Consider the following 27,834-nt stretch of genomic DNA (forward strand, 5'->3'; position numbering starts at 1 on the left):
TACCCCCTGGGCTGGACGACCACGTCTGTCGTTAGCATTTTGCGATGACAAGGCGCTCCCAGATTGGGGCCCAAGGTGAGAAACTGGGGTCTGAGCCACATAGAGAGGGTACATCGCCCGTGGCGCGTAACCCTTAACTGCCCTCGGGGATTGACCCTTGGATGAAATCCCCTGGCTTTGAGCCACAACTGAAACGGTCTCATATGCAAAAGGCCCATAGGGATCACCGTGAACGCAGATGTCATGAGACCTTATTTGTTGATACTGATGAACAGTACGATCTTGGCCTAGCCTGACTTTGCTCAGGGTATTCTGAATGGTCTCGTCTCGAGTAGGAGACATGTGCCCGCATCGTGATCGAATCCCATGCGACCCCTAAATATGTTGTTCTCTGGGTAGGAGAGAGAACACTCTTGTTGACGTTGAGTCTAAACACCAGAGAAACTATGTAATTCAAAATGGAACCACGCCCTTGAAACACGGAGGATGGCGAACAAACTGGATCCTGTAACCTTTTTCTACTGTCGTTAGGACTCACGTAGATATACCCGGCAGTAGCTTCCATGCTGCCAAGTACTCTGAAATGGGTACCAATTTTGATACTTCCCGCTTGGGGGATTTTGGTTGTTTAGTTTCCTGGGCAACAACAGAAAGCAACGGAACACCCAACATTTAGCTGGAAACCGCTGCCCCCCTAAACACCAGAGATGGCTAGGATGGTACAGAGGTTTCGTGGGGGTGTCGGGAAGGGCCGGGCTGATTTATTTTTACACTCCCCATCCCAAGGGGGGCCTCCTCCACTGGGCTGGCCACAAGACCATCAGGACTACATCTTTTTGGAGATGATAGTCCTGAGGTCTGGCCTTTTTGGAGGCTGCTGAGGGCGGCGAGCCGGTCCCCAGTCTTGACCAGCAACATTTAGAAATAACATATTCACAATGGGAGTTAATGGTAACATCAGCAAAACTTTCCTAGAACATATCCAAGTTTGAACGTCTGTGTGTCGGACTATATCATCTGTATACAGTGTAAATACTGCAACTTGTTAAATTTGCATCAGGAGTTTATTTACAATGATCTGACTCTTCACATCAAGAAGATCAGTGTGTTTTTAATCTGTGTGTTTCAGAGAGATTCCAGTGTCCTCCCACCAGACAGTTCAAATGCCATAATGACCGAGTGTGTCTGCCAGTGTCGAAACAATGTGACGGTGTTGACAACTGCGGAGACAACAGTGATGAACTCAACTGCCGTGAGTAATTGCCACTTTTCTTGGCTGAGTTATTTTAAAATGTCATGTTTTTTTTTTTACATGTAATATTTTCCTGTGCAATTACATCATCACTTGTGTTTATGGGTCATTCTGTGCCATTTCTTGCTGAAAATATCAGATCAGTATATATATTTATTATATATATTTTGTAAGGTTGCATGAAATCTTTTTTGTGGATATTTTCTCATGTCACACCCAAAATACCAGGGCTGTAACCACCATAGACATTGAGGGACCTCTTCCCCTAAATATGTCGTTACAGTTTTACCAATAGTTATTTATCATTACCAACACTAACCCTACATCTTTTCAACCCTGTCACAGTATGTTCAGTATGGAATTTATATACAGGGTACATCAAATTTTAATAGATAACTAAATTAGATAAGAATAGATAGAATAGATAAGTAAATTCTGGTAGTAACACAGTTTTGGTGGGCCTTCACATATTGCATATTATAAAATAATTATCAATAACCCATGGTATTTCTCTTTTAAAGCATGTCTTGTACAATGTACAATTAAACCCTGTTACATCTAGACATGTGCCGGTATTCGGTAATGCGATAAATCGCGGTAATGAATATGCACGATATTGTTATCGCGGGCACTTAAATACCGTGAAAAATAATAGATCAGAATTTATATTTATAGAACGCGCATTAGCTTATTTTCCATCAACCGCTTAAACAAACACTGCGTATACGCTGCTGACGATTTACCCCCTTTCTAAAAGCAGGGCTGTCAACTCTAAGCATTCAGCGTGAGACTCACACAATCAACACTTTTCACATGCTCTCGCGCCACACATCCATTTTCTCACGCAGAGAAAAATCACGGAGCAAAGAGGACACTGACACCGACAGACTAGACAGAGATTTACTAGACAATAAATACCGTTTTGGCGCTTGTAAATGTGACATGACCGATCGCTGTAGCGCCTCGGTTCAAGCAAACCGATCCTCTGTTACTTTTTATTTAAAGATACAGTACAACTTACCGAAAGGTATTTATGCCTCATACATAATATCGATCAATCAGTGTTTTTCAACCACGGAAAGAGGTCAATAAAACTGCAGGTGAACAATTATGTCACAGAACGTTACATTTACCTCAGGAAAGCCATTTAATGACCAAACACATTAGTTGACTAGAAAAAATAGCTATAGAGAGGAGTATTTTGCTAAATATGTGCACTATATTACATTTGTATTATATTTTTACTTGTGTCATAATTTATTATAATGAAAACCAAATTGTATTTAATTTAATTTGTTAATTTTTAACCTTTAATAATTATAGCAATTAATATATTGTGATAATACCGCATACCGTGATAAAAGCTCAATCAATTAATCGCAGCATGAAAATTTGATACCGGCACATGCCTAGTTACATCATATGTTTTGGGGTTGAATGTTACAAAATTTAAGATCAGTGCAAAAATGTCTTGCACCACACCACAAGATTAACAGTGAATGTTTTTCACGAACTTTATCCCAAGAAAAAAAATGTATGTAAAAAAATTTACTCAATAACAGAGTTAAAATATTGAGATTGGCAAGGCCAACATAAGTGCAAACATTGAAATTAAAAGACTGTATGAGAAACTTGCTTGATGATGTCATTCCTCAGATATGATGTCAGAAAGTTGGGGGAAATGTCACAGTGTAACAGGGTTGAACAGAAAGTGAGGGTTTTTTAAATGCACAATGAATGCATGACATTTTAATTTCAATAAAAGCAAAATTTAGGCACATTTTTTATAACCCAATATAACCCATTTAAATGTATTGGGGACAAAACTGATTGATAATGTGATGAAATTAATATTTTTCTTCAGCTTTACAGTCTAGAACGATTTAGGTCTAAATAATAATATGACTAAGATCAGTATCATGTTAATTATGTCAGTAGACTATGCAGTCATGAGGACACAAATGATTCCTTTCCTGTGAAGAAGTCATTGATTATGCAAGTAAATCTCTATTAAAGTGAATTTGTCTGTGTCCTGTCAGAAACTCCTGCGCCTGCGGTCTGTGGAAAGGGTGAGTTTACGTGCAGTAGTGGAAAGTGTATCAGTATTAACCAACGCTGCAATTTCTTCAATGACTGTGAGGACTATGGCTCCGATGAGATCAACTGCAACAAGAAAGGTGAGTTTATTATTTTGTGTGCGAGTCAGTTTTTTTTATTGTCAAAACTAGAAGATTAAGGTACCCTGAGTGTGTATCTGTGTTGCTGTGTGTCTCTGAACAGATTCGGGTCTGAATGAATGCCGTCAAAACCGCAGTATGTGTGGAGATGAAGGTCATTGTGTGGTGAACGGAACCGACTCGTTCTGCTCCTGCAGACCCGGCTTCCAGAAAACACACCTGCAAAGCTGCACAGGTACCGGTACAACACACTCACACACACACTGAGGACGGGAGTGAACTAAACCACTTATTTTTTTTCTTTGTTAAACCTTAATGTACCCATGGGTAAAAACACACTCTTCCATAGGTGATAAAACTTCAAAAGTTATGTTGTTATAATATTTATAATATATATCTAATATCTAACTAATATCAGATTAAAACGTTCAATCAACATCCCAGATAACAAAAATATGATTTAATGTTCCCATTAAGTTATGAAAACTTCTCTGAACGTTTATATGTTTTAAAAAAGAAATTCTTGGTTACGTGGACATTAAGGAAACATTACATTTTTTTTCATTCTGCAAACATTTTGGGAACGTTGCTTTTGAATGTTCTCTGAACGTTCTGAAACAAGTATTACATTTTTTTTTTTTTTTTTTACTTATATGAACGTCCAACTAAACCATTTCAGAAGAAAAAAAAACATAAATGATGTGTAGATGTTTTTGTGCTAACAGTTTGCACCCGACGCACAGCAGACTTTTCCCTCCACAGACGCACGTCGGTAAATAAAGGAATGAACTTGCGCTCCCGGGGGCGGTTCAGCGAAAAGAGGAGGCGCGTTCCGGCGCAAACGTTCCCTGGTGCTATTTTGCAGTTTCAGAAAACAATTCAGCCACTGACCAGGAAAAACCTAGCCTGGATGCCAGCTGAACATTTTTAGGTCGGGAAGTTCATATTCTGACTAGAATCTGAGTATGACGACGTCAGGCTAGTCATAGAAAAACCTAGTCTAAAGTCAGTGGCGTGTTCAGACGCTATTTTAAGGGCGCATGCTTGGCCATAATGTAGCGTGTGCACAACGCACACACACTTTGCTTCTCTCATCTACACAGACGCAGCAGTTCACATTTTACAAACCATACATTCTTACAAGGAAAAATATTCCAGACGAGGGAAATCATTGTTGTGTCCATGAAGATGTGAAAAAATAGGCATAAATCTAGCTTACACATTTACCCAAATTATTATACGCCTGTTTAACCGAAGCTAATTTGGGTGTGTTTCTCCATCCCCATACAATGTCACTTCTCTGTGTTTTACGGCCCTGACGAGAACGTCGGTCTCCTCGGCTGTGAACCGCTCCTGGCAAAACAAGCGCGCCTGCTCTTAAAGGGAATGTGAGATGACGCTCTGATTGGTTTATTTCACGTTACGCCCAAACCACACCTATGAGTAATGAAGCTACTACAGACCAACACATTTTAGATTTGCGCCGGGGACGAGATCCGCCCACAAAGTTACTTACGTTTCGTGTTTGATACTTGCGTTTCAGATAATTAAAATAGGGCCCGTAATGTTTTTGTGCAGTCCATGTTGGCGTTCTTGTAGCGTGACGCCTTCTCTCTCAACAGATGTGAACGAGTGCAAGCGGTTCGGGATCTGCTCTCACATCTGTAACAACACCAAAGGCTCACACAAATGCAGCTGCTCCAAGAACTTCATCAGAGTGAACGACACCTGCAAGGCTGACAGTACGTTTCTCACTAGCACTACAGTCACGATACACACTGTTTCAAAGCAGTTTCAGAAAATTGTGATGTTACTGATTATAATATCTTCTATATAGAGCTGTGTGATAATATAGTTTACATTTTGTGTCAGTATAGATGAATACTACAGTATTCACCAAGTGCTCCCAAATTTCGACCCCGTCTTGCTGACATGTTTGTGCACTCTCTGGAAACATAATTTAATTTTCCATGAACACAAGCAATGCTGTGAGAAAGTACAGTCTGTTGAAATAAGAGCAGAACAAATTCCTGTGTAAATAGTTTGCGTTGAGAATTGTTTTACAAACGGTCAAACAGAAATTTTATCTGCTCATGTCAAATCAAATGTGTTGTGTTGCTTTTATTTGGTTCTGGTGTCTGTCGTGCTGTGACGCCCCCTATCTGTCTTTCTAGGCAGTGACAAACAAGCTCTGTACGTGGCAGATGATAATGAAATTCGGAGTTTGTATCCTGGAATGCAAAATTGGATATATGAACAGGCCTTCCAAGGAGATGCCAACGTCCGGATCGACGCCATGGACCTGCACATCAAATCCAAACGGATCTTCTGGACCAACTGGCACACCGGCAGGATCTCATCGTTCGAGCAGCCGTCTCCCGGACCCGCCTCCCCGAACTCAAACCGCAACCGCAGACAAACGGACTCCAGAGTCACTGATCTAGAGGTCAGCGCTTCACCGCGCGTGACACAACAATACCTCAGCTTTGAGTACTGATATATGGATTCATCACAGTCTATAACTCTTTATGATCTTAATATCAGGGTTATTATAGTTCACTAACACTAAAACCATAAAAAAGTTTGACGTATTTGATGTACTAAAATAACTGAACTGAAATTGAATTATATAAAAATAAACTAAATATATATATATATATACAGTGAGGAAAATAAGTATTTGAACACCCTGCTATTTTGCAAGTTCTCCCACTTAGAAATCATGGAGGGGTCTGAAATTGTCATCGTAGGTGCATGTCCACTGTGAGAGACATAATCTAAAAAAAAATAATCCAGAAATCACAATGTATGATTTTTTAACTATTTATTTGTATGATACAGCTGCAAATAAGTATTTGAACATCTGAGAAAATTAATATTTGGTACAGTAGCCTTTGTTTGCAATTACAGAGGTCAAACGTTTCCTGTAGTTTTTCACCAGGTTTGCACACACTGCAGGAGGGATTTTGGCCCACTCCTCCACACAGATCTTCTCTAGATCAGTCAGGTTTCTGGGCTGTCGCTGAGAAACACGGAGTTTGAGCTCCCTCCAAAGATTCTCTATTGGGTTTAGGTCTGGAGACTGGCTAGGCCACGCCAGAACCTTGATATGCTTCTTACAGAGCCACTCCTTGGTTATCCTGGCTGTGTGCTTCGGGTCATTGTCATGTTGGAAGACCCAGCCTCGACCCATCTTCAATGCTCTAACTGAGGGAAGGAGGTTGTTCCCCAAAATCTCGCAATACATGGCCCCGGTCATCCTCTCCTTAATACAGTGCAGTCGCCCTGTCCAATGTGCAGAAAAACACCCCCAAAGCATGATGCTACCACCCCCATGCTTCACAGTAGGGATGGTGTTCTTGGGATGGTACTCATCATTCTTCTTCCTCCAAACACGTTTAGTGGAATTATGACCAAAAAGTTCTATTTTGGTCTCATCTGACCACATGACTTTCTCCCATGACTCCTCTGGATCATCCAAATGGTCATTGGCAAACTTAAGACGGGCCCTGACATGTGCTGGTTTAAGCAGGGGAACCTTCCGTGCCATGCATGATTTCAAACCATGACGTCTTAGTGTATTACCAACAGTAACCTTGGAAACGGTGGTCCCAGCTCTTTTCAGGTCATTGACCAGCTCCTCCCGTGTAGTTCTGGGCTGATTTCTCACCTTTCTTAGGATCATTGAGACCCCACGAGGTGAGATCTTGCATGGAGCCCCAGTCCGAGGGAGATTGACAGTCATGTTTAGCTTCTTCCATTTTCTAATGATTGCTCCAACAGTGGACCTTTTTTCACCAAGCTGCTTGGCAATTTCCCCGTAGCCCTTTCCAGCCTTGTGGAGGTGTACAATTTTGTCTCTAGTGTCTTTGGACAGCTCTTTGGTCTTGGCCATGTTAGTAGTTGGATTCTTACTGATTGTATGGGGTGGACAGGTGTCTTTATGCAGCTAACGACCTCAAACAGGTGCATCTAATTTAGGATAATAAATGGAGTGGAGGTGGACATTTTAAAGGCAGACTAACAGGTCTTTGAGGGTCAGAATTCTAGCTGATAGACAGGTGTTCAAATACTTATTTGCAGCTGTGTCATACAAATAAATAGTTAAAAAATCATATATTGTGATTTCTGGATTTTTTTTTTTTAGATTATGTCTCTCACAGTGGACATGCACCTACGATGACAATTTCAGACCCCTCCATGATTTCCAAGTGGGAGAACTTGCAAAATAGCAGGGTGTTCAAATACTTATTTTCCTCACTGTATATACAGGCTGTGCAGAATTATTAGGCACGTTGATTTTCTGATCATATTTTATTCCCAGGAAGTCTTAGTCTTAGTCTGTCTCCTACCCTGAAGTCCGTTTTGCAGAGATGGACTAAAAATTAACTCACAAAACGTATTAAAACGTATTCTGGAAGATGAATTCTTCAAATAGTGGTAGAAGAGGATGTGGTGCTGGTCCTTCAAGAGTCACTCTCAATCTGTCTGTCTATAAAGCCTATAAAAAACAGTCTTCATGTATTTCACAACACTTCAGCTTGTGATTCTTATTAAGAGGGGGTCATTTTTTAGGATTCTTTACCTAACCCAAGTCTCTGAGATCCTGACACCTTGCTCTTCTGGAGACTTCAGGTACTGTAGGTTGCAGTTCTGGAAAACGGTGGCACTGGAGACTAAAGGGTTCCTGATGGTTTCACACTTAATTCTTCACCTTAATTCTTCATTCTTTTGCAGTTAACGTGTTTTTTCTTCTCCACCTGTTTTTGTCTGACCCTGCTGACCCAATGAGCATTTCACTGTCCAATGGTCATGCCTTAACTGCAATCTCTAGTATTGCATTAGTATTGCATTCTTCTCATGGGGATTTAATAATTTTTGACTTTTCAGTCTTTGTTAAATCTCTTTTTTGGCTTATTTTATCTGTAAAAGAAAACTTGCCTAATAATTCTGCACACCTGAAAATAAGACATTTTTCATTTCCAGCCTTCATGAACAATTATATATCACTTATACATTATTAAATACAAAATTAATAGTATTTATTAAGATTAATATGGTTTGGAATTGGCAAAATGTTCCTGGAAATAAAATATGATCAGAAAATCAACGTGCCTAATAATTCTGCACACACTGTATATATATATATATATATTTTTTTTTTTTTAATTAATATATTTTTTTTTTAAACAATAAAATTAACTAAATTAACCCTTAACTAAATTAGAAATGAAAACTGAAAATAAAGCAATAAAAACTAATTGAAAATATTAATAAAACCTATAGTAGTATCTCAGTGATATTAAAATCTTTAATTTTTAAGATTTAAGTCTCTTTTATATCTCAAACCTGCAATCATAATTAAATAACATATTTAAATTATAATTGATTAATTGCAAATTGCAAATATATCATGTTTTTGTCTCTTTGTCATTGAACTTTTTGCCCATTTTGTTTATTTATTTATTTATTTATGGGGGTTCATAGCAAGTAATAGCAATATTCTAAAGGACTTTTTTGACAGTAATTTGACCCTTTATTGGCATTGACTATAAAAAACATCTTATCTGTAGATTAAAATAACAAATGATTTGTATTGTATAAAAATAAAATAAATGAAGCAGAATTTCACATTAGGAAAAAGAATCATGCAAAACATAATCGTGTAACAGCGCAGAGTAAACTAAGAATGTCCTGAAGTGAGATGTGCTCTGTGTCTTTGGTTTGCTGTAGATCCCTGGTCTGAAGATGCCTCGTGGGATCGCTGTGGACTGGGTGGCCAACAACATCTACTGGACGGACTCGGGTCGGGATGTCATCGAGGTGGCACAGATGAACGGGCGCAACCGTAAAACCCTCATCTCGGGCATGATTGACGAGCCCTACGCCATCGTGGTGGACCCGCAGCGAGGGTGAGAGGAGATACGCCAGTGTCTTAAACACAAATCAATGCGTCCTTTAGTGGTATTAGCTAATTACACTGTTCATAGTTAGGGTTAACTCTCTTGAAATGCGTATTTGGCTTTGCATTAAAACTATGTAAACAATTGATTCCCGAAGCACCATGTACTGGGCCGACTGGGGAAACCACCCTAAGATTGAGACGGCAGCGATGGACGGGACCATGAGAGAGACGCTGGTACATGAAAACATCCAGTGGCCCACAGGTCAGTCATCATGTGAATCAAACACCACACACACTGATTCAAGCACCTGTAACACCCGTAACAGGACTTCTGTTGTGCTTGTTTGCCAGGTCTAGCTGTGGATTACTTCAATGAGCGTCTGTACTGGGCTGATGCTAAACTCTCGGTCATTGGGAGCGTCAGACTGAATGGAACGGATCCGGTCATAGCGGTCTCCAGCCTTAAAAACAGTTGAGTCATTCACTTCAGCAGTTTATGTCACATCCCTGTAACATTTATGTACTTTCACATTAGTGATGTCCAGTTCGCGAACGAATCGTTCTTTTGAACCGGTTCTTTTTAGTGATCTGGAAGCGTCTGAAGCGGTTTGAGGCTCAAGTCAGCAAAGTTACTCAATCAAACTCACATCCAGACGTGTCTGACAGTCACTCCATCTCGAAATAAGCCAATATCCAGGAGTTTATGATCCTATGATGCCGGTTTTTGCCGACTCATTCAGCGCTTAATCCAACAGTACACTGAACTGAGAACAGTCTCTCAGGCATGTCAGTTGCAATTTCGGTGCAGTCTTTGCAAACAGACTTTTCCTGTAAGATATGGACCCGACAGTAATGCCACAACAACACAACAAGTAAACGTGTTAATTCCAATGCCTGATCTGTGATCAGCGATTCATGTACTGTCAGATGTTCTTTGTCTCAAAATCCTTTATTGTTGTTTATGCGTCAGTAAATCAGGCCAATGATTAAACAGTCAATTTTACATTGTTTCTCTTAGTAGCATGAAAATAATCTGTTACTTAAATTGTGATTAAATTATATACAGAAAACGATCAAAGAACGCTCCCTTTACAATCGCTGGAGCTGTCAATCAAACAGCGCGAGTTTATCAGTGGCTGAGTTCTGGACGAGGGCTGCACGATTAAGCTGTGCATGAAAAATAATCGCAGCCTTTCAGTTTGAGTGATTTCAGGTTAATTGCAATTAATCGTGCAACCCTATTCTGGACTCTCAATGTTATGATCAATGACGCTGTCGACACTGCACTTATTTACAGTGTTTGCACTCTTAATTATGATAAAAGCAGTCGTAAGAGTGCAGAAATCGAGTTGCAATGACAAGATCACTGCATTCATGTCTGTCATTGGCTATATGCTCATCACTGGATCTAAATGTAATGCTATAATCAACACTTTTCACGATTAGTTCATCTCAACAGCTTTAATAGTAAGAAAATAATAAAAGATTTCTAGAGAGTTCCACATTTAATACTTATTTAATATGCAAAGATGTCAGCCAATCACAGCAGTAAACGTTTACTGTACTTCAAGTAATGAAAACATCTTTTTATGGTTTTAGTTTTAAAAACCCTGATGTATGCATATGCATATAACTTTTTTATGACATTTTTGAAAGATTTTTAACATAATGCATCACTAAAGTTTCGCTTTTCTAAAACGTGAACTATAAAAAAGGTTTTTTTCTCTCTCTCTGCACACACACAGATTTGCACCACCCTTTCAGCATCGACATCTTCGAGGATTTCATATATGGTGTGACCTACCACAACAACTTTGTCTTCCGCGTCAACAAGTTTGGCAAGAGTTCAGTGGAGCATCTGACCACAGGAATGAACCATGCCACAGATCTGGTCCTGTACCACCCCTACAAACAGCCGGAGAGTAAGTCTGCGCAGTAAATCTGTCAAACAACTGATTCTTACAAATGTTATTTATTTTATGTGACATACAGTCAAACCAAAAATGATTCAGACACCAGATATAATGTCTGATATTTTTTTTACTTGTGGGTGCAGGACATTATAGTTCATTTATGTAAGTGAGGAGAGCAAAATAAAGTAAACTGTAACATATTATACCCAAAAATTCATCATACAGTGACGACCAGTAACATTTATACAAATTTGGGACCAAAATGTATTCAGACCTGATCATGTTTTGCTGAAGTGTTTTTTCTTTAATTGCTAATGCTCTTTTTACACACAGACTGAACAAAATGAAGCATTGCTTGGTGATTGGTTGAGCTAAACTGGTATTATCTAATTGTGTAGTTAAATTTAACAGCTGACAGATATTCAACATAATTCATGTGTGAGACAGTCTAACAGAAGGATGGACAAAACCAGTGAAATATCAACTGAGTTCATAACTCTGAGTTCTTGTCATATTTTAGGACCATTTTCTAAACTACAGCGAATAAACTGTGATAATGTGAGTAATGTTGAAGGTGTCTGAATAAATTTTGGTTTGACTGTATGTATTTAAGGTCAGTTGAATCTTTCAAAATAAATGTGTGATGTAAACATTGCTGTTTTGTATTTCAGTGACCAACCCGTGTGACAGAAAGAAGTGTGAGTGGTTGTGTCTGCTCAGCCCCAGCGGCCCAGTCTGCACGTGTCCCAACGGGAGAGTCCTGGACAACGGCACCTGTGTGGAGGTGCTGACCCCGACACTGACCCCTGTCTGTGAGTACACCGTACAGCCGAGGCCTTGCAGAACGCTGGAAAAGGGAAATGGATGCAGCAAATGAATGTGGTATTCTTTGAACGGACACGTCTAATGGCATAGTCAATGTGAGGCTGTGATCCTCTATGACTGGCACAGTATGTCATCTTTATTTCTATAGTGCTTTATACAGGACAGATTGTTTCAAAGCAGCTTCACAGTATGAAACAGGAAAATAGCAGATTCAATGGTTGAAAATTCATTAAAAATGAGACAAAAATGTCTGGACGCCTCCCAGAGGAAAAGAAGACAGACAAAAACATTGCAATGCGACCGCAGTTACTTTATCTCTGTTATATTTACAAAATCTCATATTTCACTCTTTATAGTCTATTTATAAATACTTTCTATCTATTTAACCATAACTATTGTTGTTACAATCATGACCAAAAACAAAAACAGCATTCAAGCTTCATGCTTCGTCCTAAAATTAAATAATACTAAAACTGCCAGTAGGTGGCAGCAAATCGTTGTCTTAACGAGTTAGTCATTGAATCATTCAGTCAACTGATTCGTTCAAAACAGCTGATTCATTCAGGGACAAAGCTGCGGTGGGTGAGAGAGTCATTGAGTCATTCATTAGAACGATTCATTTAAAAATGTGGATTCATTCAGTAACAAAACTGAAACTGTTTTGCTCAGAGACGGCAATGGCTCTACTGTTTGAAATTATTTTCGTTGGCAAAATAGAGGAACAATATTGTGTATAATAGCCTGTTAAATTATTGTTTATTGAATTCACATTTGGAAACTTGCTGATATTTGGGAAAACAGCACTTTTGCTCGTGTGATATTGCTTATAAATATTAAAAACAAGAACTTATACTGACATTTTTGCACCATATCTTGGTTTTTGGAAGAAAAAAACAAACATTTTTGCAACAAGCCCCTGTTAATGTCCGACCCCAGTGTATCTGCATAGTCCTACTTGTATTGGCTCGACTACTGAGGAAAAGGGCATTGCAGTAGTCCAGGCAGTGGAGAACATGAACGGAAAGTGGCAGAAAACTGGAAAAGAACTGCTCATAGAAATGTGAGTGATAAGATGGTTATGGGTAAGGATGAGGACTAGTTGTTTGCCTGCTATGTGTGTTGTAAGAGTTTGCTCTACTGTAAGATCTTCAGAAGGACTAGTAATTAGTCCAGGTTTGTCTAGGGTGAATTTCTAGGTTAAGTTACAAAAAAAAAACAGCAGTGAAATGTCACCCTGAAGCAGCATGTCTAACTCCTCGAGGAAGTGTCACAGTTAACAAGGGTGATGATGCATGACAATGTGATTTTTGGCAGGACTGGTGACAGTGGTTGATATTCTATGGATGTGTTTAATGTAGAGAGAAGAGAAAGGAATGAATTTGCACATCTGTCTCCTCACCCCATCCAATTCCCCGACAATAGCGTTCCTGTAGCTCAAACAGTAGAGCTCAGCAATGTCAATGTCATGGGTTCAATTCCAGTGGAATGTATGAACTTAGCATATGTTGACATTGAGTCATTCACCAATATACTACCACTTGGAGACTATGGGCCCTATCTTACACCCGGCGCAACGCAACGCCAGGAGCGACGCAAGTGTGTTTAGGTAGTTTCAGCCCGACGCAGTTATCATTTTCATGTCCTGCGCCACGTTGTTTAAATAGCAAATGCATTTGCACCTATTTGTTCACCCATGGGCTGCTGGTCTGAAAACTAGTGTGTTCTGGCACATTGTTGGAGCGTTGCTATTTTGAGGAAACTGAAATAGACTGAGCCATTGACCAACTGAAACCTGGTCTAAAGTCAATGGCGCAATCCTTTTTTTGTCATTTAAAGATCACGTTAGTAATGTGCGCCTATAGGCGGGTCCACAACGCGCGTACACTCTGCTTATTACACACACATTCTGCTTATTAAACACACAGGGACGCACAGCAGCACACAAACATGCCACATATTTTAAATAAAAGGATTACATTGTAAAAGATTATTATTGTGTACATAAAGATATGGTGAATCCGGCTTGTCCCGTAGATGTTCTGCTTGCACACTTTAACCTCACACACACACACACAGCTTTTACCTCGCGCACGAGCAGATCCGTTTGCGCTCTGGAGACGGCTTCGGTCTTTCCACTATCAAATTCCGTCATGTAAATAGTGAATCCGCCATGGCGCGAGCGCAACTGGCATTTAAAGGGAATGGGAGATGAGACTCTGATTGGTTTAACGCACGTAAATCCCAAAACACACCCATTACTCATTAAGAGAATAGAGACAACCCTTTTAGACCATGCGCCGGGAGCGCCGACCATTTTCCCCGTCGTTAAACTAGCAAAAGTGGATTCGGACTCGCACTAAGTGCACTTGCGCTCTGCGCTTTAGACCATGCGCTTAGATCGTTAAAATAGGGCCCTCAGTCTGTCAATGACAAATCCACTATTTAAAATACAGAGGGTGCAAAACTGCCTCCCTAAACTACACTGCAGGCTAATCCTGAAGAATATCAACATTTAACCAAAATTATCCAGATTTATTGTCATTTTGTTAATGATTTATTGTTGCATGTTATTCCAAAGAAAAAAGATGTTTGGGTTGAAATGTTTAGTAATCTTTCATCAACATCTAATAATTTGTAACTATCTGAAACAACTTATGGGTTCACATGGGTTACTGGATCATGTTAACCAAGCATGTAAAAGCTTTAAGGCATTGTTTTAGCTAACTAAAATTCGGCCTGGCTTAATTCTGGTATGTAATGTCCACTTTTCGCCATAAAACAAAAAAATGATTTAAATTTAGTCCCATTGTACATTTTATTCTGGTCTTATTTCATTCCAGTTTTACTCAAAAATGTCACATTAAGGAAATAAAATGGGTTATTGATGGGTTATATGCTCTGTATCTGTTCCTCGTCCCTCAGCTCCGAGTGGCTCCTGCAGTCTGCTGTGTCTCAACGGTGGCACTTGTGTCCTGAACGCCAGAAAACAGCCCAAGTGCCGCTGTCAGCCCAACTATGGAGGAGAGAGATGTGAGCTAAACCAGTGCAGAGAATACTGCAAGAACGGAGGAACCTGCACCGCATCGCCCACAGGTACAAGAACACAAGCACACACATTACATGGGCTTTAAAGCGCCCCTGTTATGCTTTGGGGGATATTCCCTTTCATGGAGTGTGTAATAGAGCTGTTTGTGACTGTAAAAGATCTGCAAAGTTTCAAAGTGCAGATAAATGGAGTTTTTGTCTCTCAAAAGAAAGAAGTGATTCTGAACTGAAACGAGTCGTCAGTAATTCCAGTCTCACTTCCTGCTGAATCTGCGTAGGTTTGTAACAGATTTGCATAATGCCAGTCTATGTTCTTCATTGGCTGCCGTGAACAACGTCTACTTTGACCCTCAAACACTGTAGTTTATCTGAGACTGGAAGAGTTTGGTTCGTGTTGTTCATGTGGAGAAGACGCTGTTTTCTGCTGACAGAGCAAATCCACTTTGATGAGATTGATACGGTAAAACCGACGCCATCGTTACTGTTCGTATCACTGAGTGTCAAGAGCTGAGGAAGATCCAGAGCTGAAATTCAGATATGATAATGGGCTTTTGGTTTCTGACACACACAGTAAGCGGTCGACCAATCAGAGCAGAGCAGGCTAAGGGACGATGTTAAAGGTCCTTGCGTCCGAAATTTTCACATGTTAAAAAATAAATATGACCTCAAGTTGTGTAAATCACGTTTACACACTGTCTCCGAAACTTTCGTCCGTCATAAAAAAATTCGGATCGGGTTTGATTTTCTCTTCTTTAGCAAGCATTTTGAGACCAAATGACGAATACGGGAAAAAAATCGGACTGTAGTGTGCTTTGTGACTTTAGTGTGCAAGGACCTTAACACTTGCATGGCTGGCTCACCACACACTATATAATAAAAAGATATATCATGTTGTTATAATATTTTTATAGCAAAAGTAACTTGTCTGTCATGTTTTCAGGAGCTCCGACTTGCCGTTGTCTGGCAGGCTTCACAGGACCTAACTGTAACCAGCGCACATGTGAGAACTACTGTGAGAACGGAGGAAACTGCACAGTTAACCGAGGAAACCAGCCCACCTGCAGATGTGCAGCAGACTTTCTGGGAGACCAGTGCCAATATCGTGAGTACTGGATGTGGAAATAAAACGAGTTTTCATTAGATATCGAGATGTGTTCAACACGTTTGTCTTATAGAAACATCTGGGATAAACATCCTTCTCAGGTAAACGGATCACAAGTGATCAAGCCCTGTACATCTGGCTGGAACATATCTTGTTCATAGTAATTTTAGTCAAGTAACTAAATGAATTTGGCCATGTTTGACATGATTCTTTCAGCAGGAGCTTTCATCTAAATCGGTCACTGTATACGGAAAACTGTGTTTGTTTTTGAAGACTGTTTTTGTTTAGGCTTCTCCAAACATTTACATTGGACAGATGAGACATTTTAAAGCCACACACTCTTAAAAAAAAGTCTGTAAAAATGGGCCAAATGTACTGTGTTAATATGAAGGACACTCTGGACACTCTTGAAACTAAAGGTTCTTTATTGGCATTGATGGTCTCATGAAGAACCTTTAACATCTATGGAAACTTTCCATTCCACAAAAGGTTCTTCGGATTATTAAAATGTTCTTCACACTAAGATTTGTGTTTGTTTTCAGAATCATTCACTGAAAGGTTCTTTAGGGAGCCAAAAATAGTTCCTCTATTGCAAACCCCCTTTAGGAAACCTTTATTTTTAAGAGTGGATTAATTTGTGTAAAGGTGTTTTAAACGCATTTAGAATCATGCATTGAATTGTGGTTTAGGGTTAAGGGAAATGTCTGTAAACACAAGGGATAATGTCTTAGTGGAATATTACCAGTCCCTTTTTCAAATTTTTTTTTTTTTTTTTACAGGTTTTTTGGTGCATTTTATTTTAAGGTGTCCTTGTTACAGTGTAATTACTATGGAAGCTTGTTTCCATCACAGAATAAAAAAATAAAAAAAAGTAGTTGCGACTTTTTATCTCACAATTGTGAGTTTACATATCAGAATTGCATGATATAAAGTTGCAACTGTGTGTTATAAAGGCAGAATTGTGAGATATAAACTCGCAATTCTGAGGGAAAATTTATTTTTTCCTTAGAATTGGACTTTATAACTCGCAATTGTGAGTTTAAATCTCACATTTCGGAGAAATAAATTCAGAAATGCGAGATGTAAACTCGCAATTGTGAGATAAAAAGTCGCAATTATCTTTTGAAATGTTTTATTCTGTGGCGGAAACAAGCTTCTATAAATTACACATTACTGAGCAATATTTATTAACAACATGCACTTAGTATAGAGTTAGGGTTAGGATTGGGGTTTAGGTTTATTCCATGGAATAAAGCATTACAGCTTTCAACAGTGCGCATTGGTTAATTGACAGGTGAATACACTGCGGGATTGATGCATTAGTCTGAAGGTGATCCTCAAGACATTAATAGAGTTGAAGAGGGATATTAAACAGTCTTCTCTATCCCTAACCAGGGACGTGTGATGGATTCTGTGATCATGGAGGGACATGCATGCAGTCCAGAGACGGGTCGAGACAATGCCATTGCCCTCCACGCTTCATTGGAAACATCTGTGAAGTGGACAAATGTCACTATTGCCGTGATGGCAAGTGTATTCCCACCAACATCTACCAGCCTCATGGAGACGTTACATGCAGGTACACAAACACAATCTCATACTTTAGGACACATATACAATTAAAACCTCCATATGTTGGGTCTCCATCGCATTAAAACTGGCCCTGTACATTCTTTCAGTTGACTTCACTATGGGAAATCCCTTTGTGTGGTCATTCATAAAGCCTTTTATAATCACACCGCCCGTATAATACACAGCGCAGGCCTAAAAGAGCATCTCTCTTCACTCCCGTCAACTGCAACGAGACTTTCCTGTTCAGTTTGGTCTATTGTTCATATCATTGGACATTTCCCATTGGATTCAATCAACCTCCCTTAAATGTTCAGTTTTATTTGAGTAAAATGAGTTGTGAATTGTATTTTTCTTTCCTGAAACTTGCCTTGTTTTTTCCAGCAATATGTTTTTGTTTTTCTACTAAATATTACAGCACTTAAGTGAAGCTATGTAATGTGTTGTACTGTGTGTGTTGTAGGTGCACCAGTGGCAGGATCCAGCCAAGCTGTTATACGTGTGAAGGATACTGTGCTAATGGCCAGTGCTCTCTCAGCGCCACAAACCTCCCGCAGTGCAAGTAAGCTGTCATTTTACTATTGTTTATATGTGACCCTGGACCACAAAACCAGTCTAATGGGTACTTTTTTTTTTAAATTGAGATGTATACATCATCTGAAAGCTGAATAAATAAGCTTTCCACTGATGTATGTTATGATATGACAATATTTGGCCGAGATACAACTATTGAAAAAAATCGAAACATTGAGAAAATTGCCTTTAAAGTTGTGCATTTATGTTCGCGATTTTGCACATTCACTCACAAAAATACATTTTTGATATATTTAAGGTAGGAAATTTACAAAATATCTTCACAGAACATGATCTGTACTTAAAGGACAACTCCAGTGAAAAATGAACCTAGGGGTAATTAACACATGGTTACCGAGTCGATCGTTCCCTGCGATGCGTTTTCATGAAAATCGAATGTAAAGAGTTTTATCTTTAAAAACAGATTAGCTCATAACACTAGTATATGGGGCACAGAGTAAGTAAAAGTAAATCGCTAGTTAATACCACTAACAAGGCTTAAAATAGCCTCACACTAACACGGTAGCATAATGAAGGTCCCTACATGCAAACCGAAGCATTGAGAACTTTGTAAGTGTACAGACAGTTTAATAAGAAGATACTTTATAAAGACAGTACATTACGCGTTTACAGACAGGATCCATCTTGGAAAACAGTCTCAACTAATCGAGTCACGAACGGCGTGCTAAGTGAGCTGGTTGATAGGAATTACGTTTGTGAAATCTAACGTAGCACGGCGTTCGTGGCTCGATTAGTCGAGACTGTTTTCCAAGATGGATCCTGTCTGTAAACGCGTAATGTTCTGTCTTTATAAAGTATCTTCTTATTAAACTGTCTGTACACTAACAAAGTTCTCAATGCTTCGGTTTGCATGTAGGGACCTTCATTATGCTACCGTGTTAGTGTGAGGCTATTTTGAGCCTTGTTAGTGGTATTAACTAGCGATTTACTTTTACTTACTCTGTGCCCCATATACTAGTGTTATGAGCTAATCTGTTTTTAAAGATAAAACTCTTTACATTCGATTTTCATGAAAACGCATCCCAGGGAACGATCGACTCGGTAACCATGTGTTAATTACCCCTAGGTTCATTTTTCACTGGATTTGTCCTTTAATATCATAATGATTTTTGGCATAAAATAAAAATCGATAATTTTGACCCATACAATGTTTTATTGGCTATTGCCACAAATATACCCGTGTGACTTGTGACTGGTTTTGTGGTCCAGGGTCACATATAATATATCTATATATATAAATATAAATGTTACATTTCTCTGCCTCATGTAGGTGTCCTCTTGGATGGGAGGGTCATCGCTGTGAGAATCCTGCGCTCAGTGGAAATGCTGAATCCGGAAGCCGTAAGTTCATTTTTGAATTTGACAGCTTGTAGAAACCGGTTAGGCCAATAGGTGGGAATACTGGTAAGGGTTTTGTCAAATATATCGATTTTTGATGCTGGTGTAATTAAAAAAATACTTAATATTAATAGAAATGTGTATTTATTTTAGGAACAGCTTCAATTGTTATTCCATTGATTTTACTGTTACTGCTGGTGTTGCTGATCGGAGGAGCAGTGTTATGGTACAGAAAGCGAATGAGAGGGTGAGTATATTACAGTGAACTGCTTTTTTCAAAAGATTTTCACCTCTCTAAAGTGTCATACTGTTGAGAATTTGAAATATAAGAAACTTCCCATCCCAAAAACACCTCTTTTCTCTCCTTCTTTCTTGGTAAACCGCATCTGCTCTTTTCCGTAGGCTTGGCAAATCCCACTCCAAACGACCGCGGTAACGGTCTTTGTCCATTATGTCTTTATTTTGTCTCTCTGCCATTCTGTCCATCTTTCTTGCTGGAGAATTGTGGTGTTCTTGTTGTCTTCATGGTCTCACCCGATCTCTTTCTGTCATTCCTCTGTCAAACCACCTGACTAAACCTTACATGTGGTTTGTCCCTTGTTCAGAGGAGAAGGTGGTAATCTGTTACCGAGAATAAAGAAATAGATCAGTTGTTTTAGACTGTGAGAACCAATCGTATTGTTTTCGACAGTCGTAACCGTCCCGCTGTAATACAGTACAGAATGTTTCTCTAAGATTGGTTCTCAGCAGGACTGCATTAGTCGAAACAGATCTGTTGAACATGTGCCATGTTCAAAACCCAGTGTTTATCAAGATAACGTGGGCATTCGATGTCCTTGACTTGAAGAAAATGTCTTATCACAGCTTCCCATTTGCATATTTAATGGTTTTTACTAGGGCTGGGCAGTAAGACCTTAATCTTTTATCATCATATTATTGTTTTTGCTTAAAATTCAAGGGGGAAAAAAACATGGTTTATAATATATATTTTTTATTTCAACATTTCATTTACATAACATTGGTTATTAAACAATTTGGTAATGCCTTATTGTATGATGTAGTGAATTTATTATTCACGCTTAATACTCACGCAGATACTTTGCATTTGATAAATTACTCATTTTATTGCAACTTGATGGATGCAAATTAATATTATTCAAATATAACAAAATATAACAAATTATTTAAAAAGTAGTATTGATTTAGCTGACACTATTAAGTGAGCTCACTGAATAATTGAACTGAATTAAGACACTATTTTGTCCTCTGTAGTCGCTTTATAGTTTTAATAGTTTTAATTGAAGTTGTAATTAGTTGTAATAAATAATTGAAGTATTTTGCGACGTTGTTTTTCCTGTTTATTATTCGAAAGCAGCTTTTAAGTCATCTGTAATGTGTAAAGCATTATCTAAATACACTTGGCTTGACATTGTATAACAAAAAAACTATATTTGTCTAAATTCTTATTGAAAGAAACTTATTCAAAGTTGTTGCAAATTAGATGTATCGATAAACAGGCACATCTGTTGAATTTCACTGAGCTATATCAATGCAGCAAGTTGATATAGTTAACCCGCTTTGTATTGCATGTAACAAAAACAACTGCTGTATAAAAGGTAAAGAGTGAAATCTCCAGCGGCTGACATGTTATAAACGGTCATACAGCCCAGCCCTTTTTTATAGATGCATTATACTTGTACCATAATAAATATTATTAATAATTCACTCAAATTGTCCAGATGAACAGTTGATGTTGGTAAGCGCTGGGTTTCTGATGGTGTTGTAGGTTGTTCCAGTGACTGTTAGTGGCGTCCCTCCGTGTTGTGGTTGTATTTCTCCTTGTGCTGCTCTGTACAGTGTGATAATGACCTCACACACTTATTTCTGTGACTTAAACTGTATATTGTATATCTGCAGAGCCAAAGGCTTTCAACATCAGAGAATGACAAATGGCGCTATGAATGTTGAGATTGGGAATCCAGCCTATAAAATTTATGAAGGAGAGCAAGATGACGATGTTGGAGAACTGCTGGACGCCGACTTCACACTGGATCCCGACAAAGTAAGATAGAGCAAACTACAGATTTTCATACTTTATTGCACTACTCTATTGAGGTCATTTTGTCTTGTTTTCCAGTTCAAATATCAAAACATTCTTAAATCAAGGTACATGTACTTGAGAAGCAAAATTACATAAGATATTTAGGGCCCTATCTTACACCGGTGCAATGCAGCCTCAAGTGTTTTTTGCTAGTTTCAGCCCGACGCAATTTTCATTTTCACGTCCTGCGCCGCGCTGTTTAAATAGCAAATGCATTTGCGTCCATTTGTGCGCCCGTGGGCTACTGGTCTGAAAACGAGGTGTGTTATGGCGCATTGTTGGAGAGTTGCTATTTTGAGGAATCAGAAATAGACTGAGCCATTGACCAACTGAAACCTGCTCTAAAGTCAATGGCGCAATATTATTTTTGTTATTTAAAGAGTGTGTTAGTAATGTGCGCCTATAGGCGGGTCCACAACGCACGTACACTCTGCTTATTACACACACATTCTGCTTATTACACACACACTCACACACACACTCTACTTATTACACACACACTCTGCTTATTAAACACACAGGGCACAACAGCAGCACACAAACATGCCAAATATTTTAAATAAAAGGATTACATTGTAAAAGATTATTATTGTGTACATAAAGATATGGTGGAATCCGGCTTGTCCCGTAGATGTTCTGCTTGCGCACTTTAACCTCACACACACACACAGCTTTTACCTCGCGCACGAGCAGATCCGTTTGCGCTCTGGAGACGGCTTCGGTCTTTCCACTATCAAATTCCGTCATGTAAATAGCGAATCTGCCATGGCACGAGCGCAACTGGCATTTAAAGGGAATGGGAGATGAGACTCTGATTGGTTTAACGCACGTAAATCCCAAAACACACTCATTACTCATTAAGAGAATAGAGACAAAACACACCTATTACTCATTAAGAGAATAGAGACAACCCTTTTAGACCATGCGCCGGGAGCACCGACCATTTTCCCCGTCGTTAAACTAGCAAAACTGGATTCGGACTCGCACTAAGTGAACTTGAGCCCTGCGCTTTAGACCATGCGCTTAGATCGTTAAAATAGGGCCCATAGTTTTGTTTCCTGAAAAACAGCCAATGAGATCGCTGCTCAACACTCAGAAACTGGTCAGTATTTTCTATAGCAGTTTACAGTGTGCTTTCAGAAACCCTCCATCTTCCCCAGCTCCACCTGTATAGATCTGCTACGGGTAATTCGTGTACTCTATATTGTACAGCATCAGCATGTCTTTCTTGCTCACAGCAGTGTGTCGTGTGTGTATTAGCAGTAGCAAATCCTGTACCTGCTCTGCAGCAGCACAAGCTAAGACCAAACATATCAACATTGTCATATCCATTACTATGCCAAACACTCCGAGAGTTGTCATGACAGAATTATATTTAAAATGATATTGATGCGTTTCATAATTTTTGATTTCCTCACAGCCACAGTCTTTGTAACAAGAATCCCAATAAATGTTCTCTATAGAGAAACTGATTTATGCTGTATGCTTCTGTTGAAGCCACAAGTCTGTATGTGCGTCCCAATTTGCGTACTTGTGTACTATTCTATGCCGATTTGTAGTATTAATAGTGTGAGCAGTGTTTACACTGAAAATTCCAAATAGAAAAAGTGCACTTGAAATACCCGGATGATGCACTTACTCTTCACACACTTCATGCACTCAACTGAATACTTTTATTTAGCAAGGATGCATTAAATTGATTTAAAGTCACAATAAAGACATTAATAGTTTCACATAAGATCCTATTTTAAATAAATGCTGTTCTTTTGAACTTCCTATTCATCGAAGAATCTTGGAAAATAAAATGTAGCACGGTTTCCACAAAAATATGAAAATATATGTTTCTTGAGAAGCAAATCATCAATTTAAAAGGATTTCTGAAGGATCATGTGACACTGAAGACTGGAGTAATGATGCTGGAAATTCAGCTTTGATCACAGGAATAAATGACACTTTACTATATATTCACATAGAAAACAGTTGTAATAATTGTTTTACAGTATTACAAAGTTCATTTTCCAGAGGGCACAACTATGATTTGGAACAATCTCTGTGTCAGGAGCATGTGTACAATGCCTTAAATGGTGTCTACGTAGGCAGCTCATGCTCATTACACAAATCCTGTAGCAGATTTAGGCAGGTGGAGCTGGGGAAGACTATTTAAATTTTGAGCAAGCAATCTCATTGGCTGCAGAATGAGTACAAGCCAATCAGCTTTTGTCATGTCGTAACAATGTGACTGTAAAGGACCAATCAGCCTGCGCCCTCTAGAGTTTCACGACCGAACTAGATAATCCCATGTTTCCAACTTGTGTCTTTTGTAGCCGACCAACTTCACGAATCCCGTGTATGCCACTCTTTACATGGGAGCGCACAACAGCCGCAACTCCCTGGCCAGCACAGATGAGAAGAAGGAGCTGCTGTGCCGGGGCGACGAGGAGCCGCTGGTGGACCCGCTGGCTTAGACCGGCCATCCGTTTGGGCCAGACATGGAAATACCATTTGCCTTTTAGAAAAAAAGAAAAAGAAGAAAAAAAAAAAAAAACATGAAGAAAATCAATGATTAAGTGTTAACACTGTATAAAATGTACAAAATGAAGGACTACTTTTGTATGTGATTGCAGTATTATATTTTGTTCTTTTACAATTCTTCTGGTCACAACTAAACATCACAAGAGCAAAGGATACATTTTCTAAAAAAAAAAGATGTAGTTTTTGGTTTCAATTTTTAGGTCACTCCCTTTTACCTTAATAGCCACTACCTCTGTGCAATATGGAGTCAAAAAGAAAAAGATTGGAACAATGACATTTTTTATTTTTGTATGAGATGTATAGAGAAAAATGTTGTTCCATCAGTTGTTGTATGTTTGACTGTGTGGAGAGGGCAACTTTGACATGGAACCAGTGTTTGCTTTAAACTTACTACAATATCAAGCAGATGTTATCAATTTTATGTGCCAGTTTTACTACTCTCATTGTAGGTTCATAATTATAATTATTTATGAGGATAATCAGTTTCCCGTGCACAGATCCAAACCATTGCAATATTACTTATGCTTATTACAAACTTTTACAGAGCCGATTTTTTAAGTGAGAATGTCAGTGTTGTAGATTTGGACACACTTGACTGAAATGTTTCTCGTGATCTTAAAACCTTTTGATTGAAAGGCTTCTGCTTAACTGCTTGAAATTAGTTTTATAGACAACAATAAATTGTGCCTATGTATGAATCTCTCTGCAAACCTAAACATCTTTGTTCAAATGTAAAAAATAAAATGAAATGGGTGAGTTGTAACACGGATAGTGAAGGAAAAGCAGCACACATGGAAATGTTTTGGTCACTACATAATTGCCATATTTCAATTGGATAGTTTTCATGACACATTTTAGATTACTAGTAAAGAATGAGTTAGTGTGTCCTAACTTTTGACTGGTACTGTATTTATTTTCAGATGAATGAAGTGTGGGTAACTGAAAGAGAAAGCTGCTTAAAGTAAATCCCAAAACAGTAGAAGGCACATCTGTGCATTGGTTGTAGTGACGCGTGTTTTGAGCACCTTTAACCCCGATGAGGGTTTATGACAGAAGAAAGTGAATTTTTACACTTGTTTATACTTGTTTTTAAAATGTCACAGTTAAAGATGAAAAACTGATGTGTTCTGATATTGACACGCTTTCATCTTGTCTTTTGTAATCTGCCTCCGAAATATACCATCCATCATGTTGCTTATACTTTTAAAATGTATGCCTTTTTTTCTCAGTAAATCCATATTTTCCTGCTCAGCTGATTGCTGACACGCTGCTTTTGTCAGAATGCTTATCAGCCATATTGTAAAACATATTCCAAAAATTACAAAGAACAATAACAACATCTACAGCAAACCAAAGTGCAATCATCATCTCGGATCTCTGACTAATACCAGATCTTCTTCAGCTGAACTCGTGTTGAGAGAGGACAACTTTTAGTACATAATGCATGAAGGTTTAAGTTTTATTATATATTTTTAAGGATAGTAATACTAAAAAGGATAGTAATAATGATAGTAAAATTTCCTTTGGAGTAATTAATCACATGACATTTACAAGATGGGTGATTGTACCCAGAACTGCCAGAGTCAGCATGGCAGGTGTTGTGTTTTGAGATGAGATGAATGTAAAAAGTTATATTAGATTCTTTTGGTAGATAGGAGCTGTATGAATGAAAATATCCATCTAATATTGTTAATATGGACACGGTGAAAGACAGACCCATTTATTCGCATTCATTTATACTCAGTTGACACTAGTACTGAATAATGGTATCAACTTCATATTTGGAACACAACTTTGTTAGACTTATGACTTTGATTTTCTAGCAATTTCAGAGTCCAGATTATTGTGTAAAATATATATTGTGTATAAAATAAAACTTTAGTTCAGTACATTTGCTTTACAATAAACAAACTATTTTTTACACTGTACTATTTGTAGCAACTATTTAAAGGATAACTGTTGCCAAAATGCAACCTAGGGTCTTTTTGTTAATCTACCCGAGGCAAACTTTCGTTTAAAAGCATAATTAGGATGAAAACGCCACTTTTAAGTTTGACCGTATTTTCGTTTTCGGTCAAATTGCCTTTTGAATGGGAGTGAATGGGGCACGACTACGATAGCATAAAAAGCGCTATTTTTAAAACACTAAGAAGGCTCGACACAACATGAAACTTTGCTCGAATATCATCAGCGGCTCTACACATGAACTCCAGCATTGAGAACATTGTTTGTGTACACAGAGTTTGCTAAAAAGAAAGATTTTGAACAACTCACTGTCTCTGTGTCCACCGGTGTTTTGACAGTCAAAAATAGTCGATCTCCGAATGCAGCGTAACAGGGAGGAGAGTAAAGATGGAAAGCTCCTAAAGCTTAGTTCCATATAAATTCACGGATAATTTGTTGTTTTGTCGTTAGTGAAAATCAATACTGACTTTGTATTTGAAAAAGGATCCTCATATAAGAAGCAATACTAAAATTCAGAGTCAGTTCATTCACATTCGGATTAATGCTTTAAAGGGGGTGAAGGGTACAGGTTAAGCAAAGCGTAAATAGCGACTGTGTGTTCAGTGAACAAGCATCTTATCTGGATAAATAGGCTACAAACAGAAAGACTTACAAACAAATAAAACTTACAGAACTAATGACAGAAGAAATGGTGTATGTGTGTCAGTGTGTGTCATCTGGGTTACTCAGACGCGGGGTGAAGACTCCTGCAGCTGCGCCTCGTCTGCCTGATGCCACAGTAAGAGATCTGGAACGGATTTAAAGGGTCATATTCTATGGGATGAATATAGTATCAAAATGATTAACAGGTGGTGCAAGCACACTTATCAATGAACTTGATACATGTTGCAGAAATGTTTTATCCATGCCTTTCAACTTGCGTGTGCAAAATTCAAAATTGAATGAATGTGAAGCAATTTGTACAAATAGAGACATTTTTGTGAATACAAATGTTTTATTTTGTATTAGTGTATCATAATTTGGAGAGATGTGCATGTGTGGATCAGGTGACATGCGTGCATTCATTGACGTCTTTTCTGAGTCGATCTCATTTGATTCATTTAGATTTTGAGACTTTCTTTTCGCGGTTTTTAAACATTTCACAACCCACACACAAACAACTACAAATGAATAGGCCTGGTGCTAATTATTAATGTGTGCACAACTACCCATCTATTTGACAAATTCATAAATGTGCGTCACTACATTTAAACTAATACAATACAACTTGTGTGTGCATAATCCAAAATCACATGAATGTGCAGCATTTTGTACAAATAGAGACATAGTTGTTAATACAAAATCTCGATTTTGTATTAATGTAGGCCAGAATTTGTGCATGCAACAAGTAAGATGTGCATTTGTGGATCAGGTGACGCGTGCATTCATTGACTCGTTTCTGAGTCGATCCTATTTGATTCATTTGGATTTTGAGACTTTCATTGTTTTCATTTCACTTGTCCTTGTAGATCCACAC

The 27,834-nt window shown here is 38.5% G+C and overlaps 1 protein-coding gene across 8 annotated transcripts in view; it reads left to right on the plus strand.

The window, feature by feature from the left end:
- The window catches only part of lrp1aa (low density lipoprotein receptor-related protein 1Aa), a 192,347-nt gene extending 167,296 nt beyond the window's left edge, over positions 1–25,051 (plus strand). For 4 of the 8 annotated variants that reach the window (XM_084101218.1, XM_084101219.1, XM_084101220.1 and 1 more), the window contains exons 72-90: positions 1,130–1,252; positions 3,292–3,429; positions 3,533–3,664; positions 5,052–5,171; positions 5,604–5,875; positions 9,163–9,341; positions 9,490–9,596; positions 9,686–9,805; positions 11,080–11,256; positions 11,919–12,059; positions 14,995–15,165; positions 16,058–16,219; positions 17,615–17,798; positions 18,252–18,350; positions 19,653–19,723; positions 19,874–19,967; positions 20,123–20,152; positions 21,638–21,782; positions 24,146–25,051. In XM_084101218.1, the coding sequence (XP_083957344.1) occupies positions 1,130–1,252; positions 3,292–3,429; positions 3,533–3,664; positions 5,052–5,171; positions 5,604–5,875; positions 9,163–9,341; positions 9,490–9,596; positions 9,686–9,805; positions 11,080–11,256; positions 11,919–12,059; positions 14,995–15,165; positions 16,058–16,219; positions 17,615–17,798; positions 18,252–18,350; positions 19,653–19,723; positions 19,874–19,967; positions 20,123–20,152; positions 21,638–21,782; positions 24,146–24,286 (2,606 nt within the window). In that variant the 3' untranslated portion in view covers positions 24,287–25,051. The remainder of the gene's footprint in view (positions 1–1,129; positions 1,253–3,291; positions 3,430–3,532; positions 3,665–5,051; positions 5,172–5,603; positions 5,876–9,162; positions 9,342–9,489; positions 9,597–9,685; positions 9,806–11,079; positions 11,257–11,918; positions 12,060–14,994; positions 15,166–16,057; positions 16,220–17,614; positions 17,799–18,251; positions 18,351–19,652; positions 19,724–19,873; positions 19,968–20,122; positions 20,153–21,637; positions 21,783–24,145) is intronic. The other 4 variants (XM_084101222.1, XM_084101223.1, XM_084101224.1 and 1 more) reach the window with 1 other exon arrangement.
- The last annotated feature ends 2,783 nt before the right edge of the window (positions 25,052–27,834 follow it).

The sequence above is a fragment of the Abramis brama genome, assembly GCF_963993115.1.
Source record: "Abramis brama genome assembly, chromosome: 23".
Lineage (NCBI taxonomy): Eukaryota > Metazoa > Chordata > Actinopteri > Cypriniformes > Leuciscidae > Abramis > Abramis brama.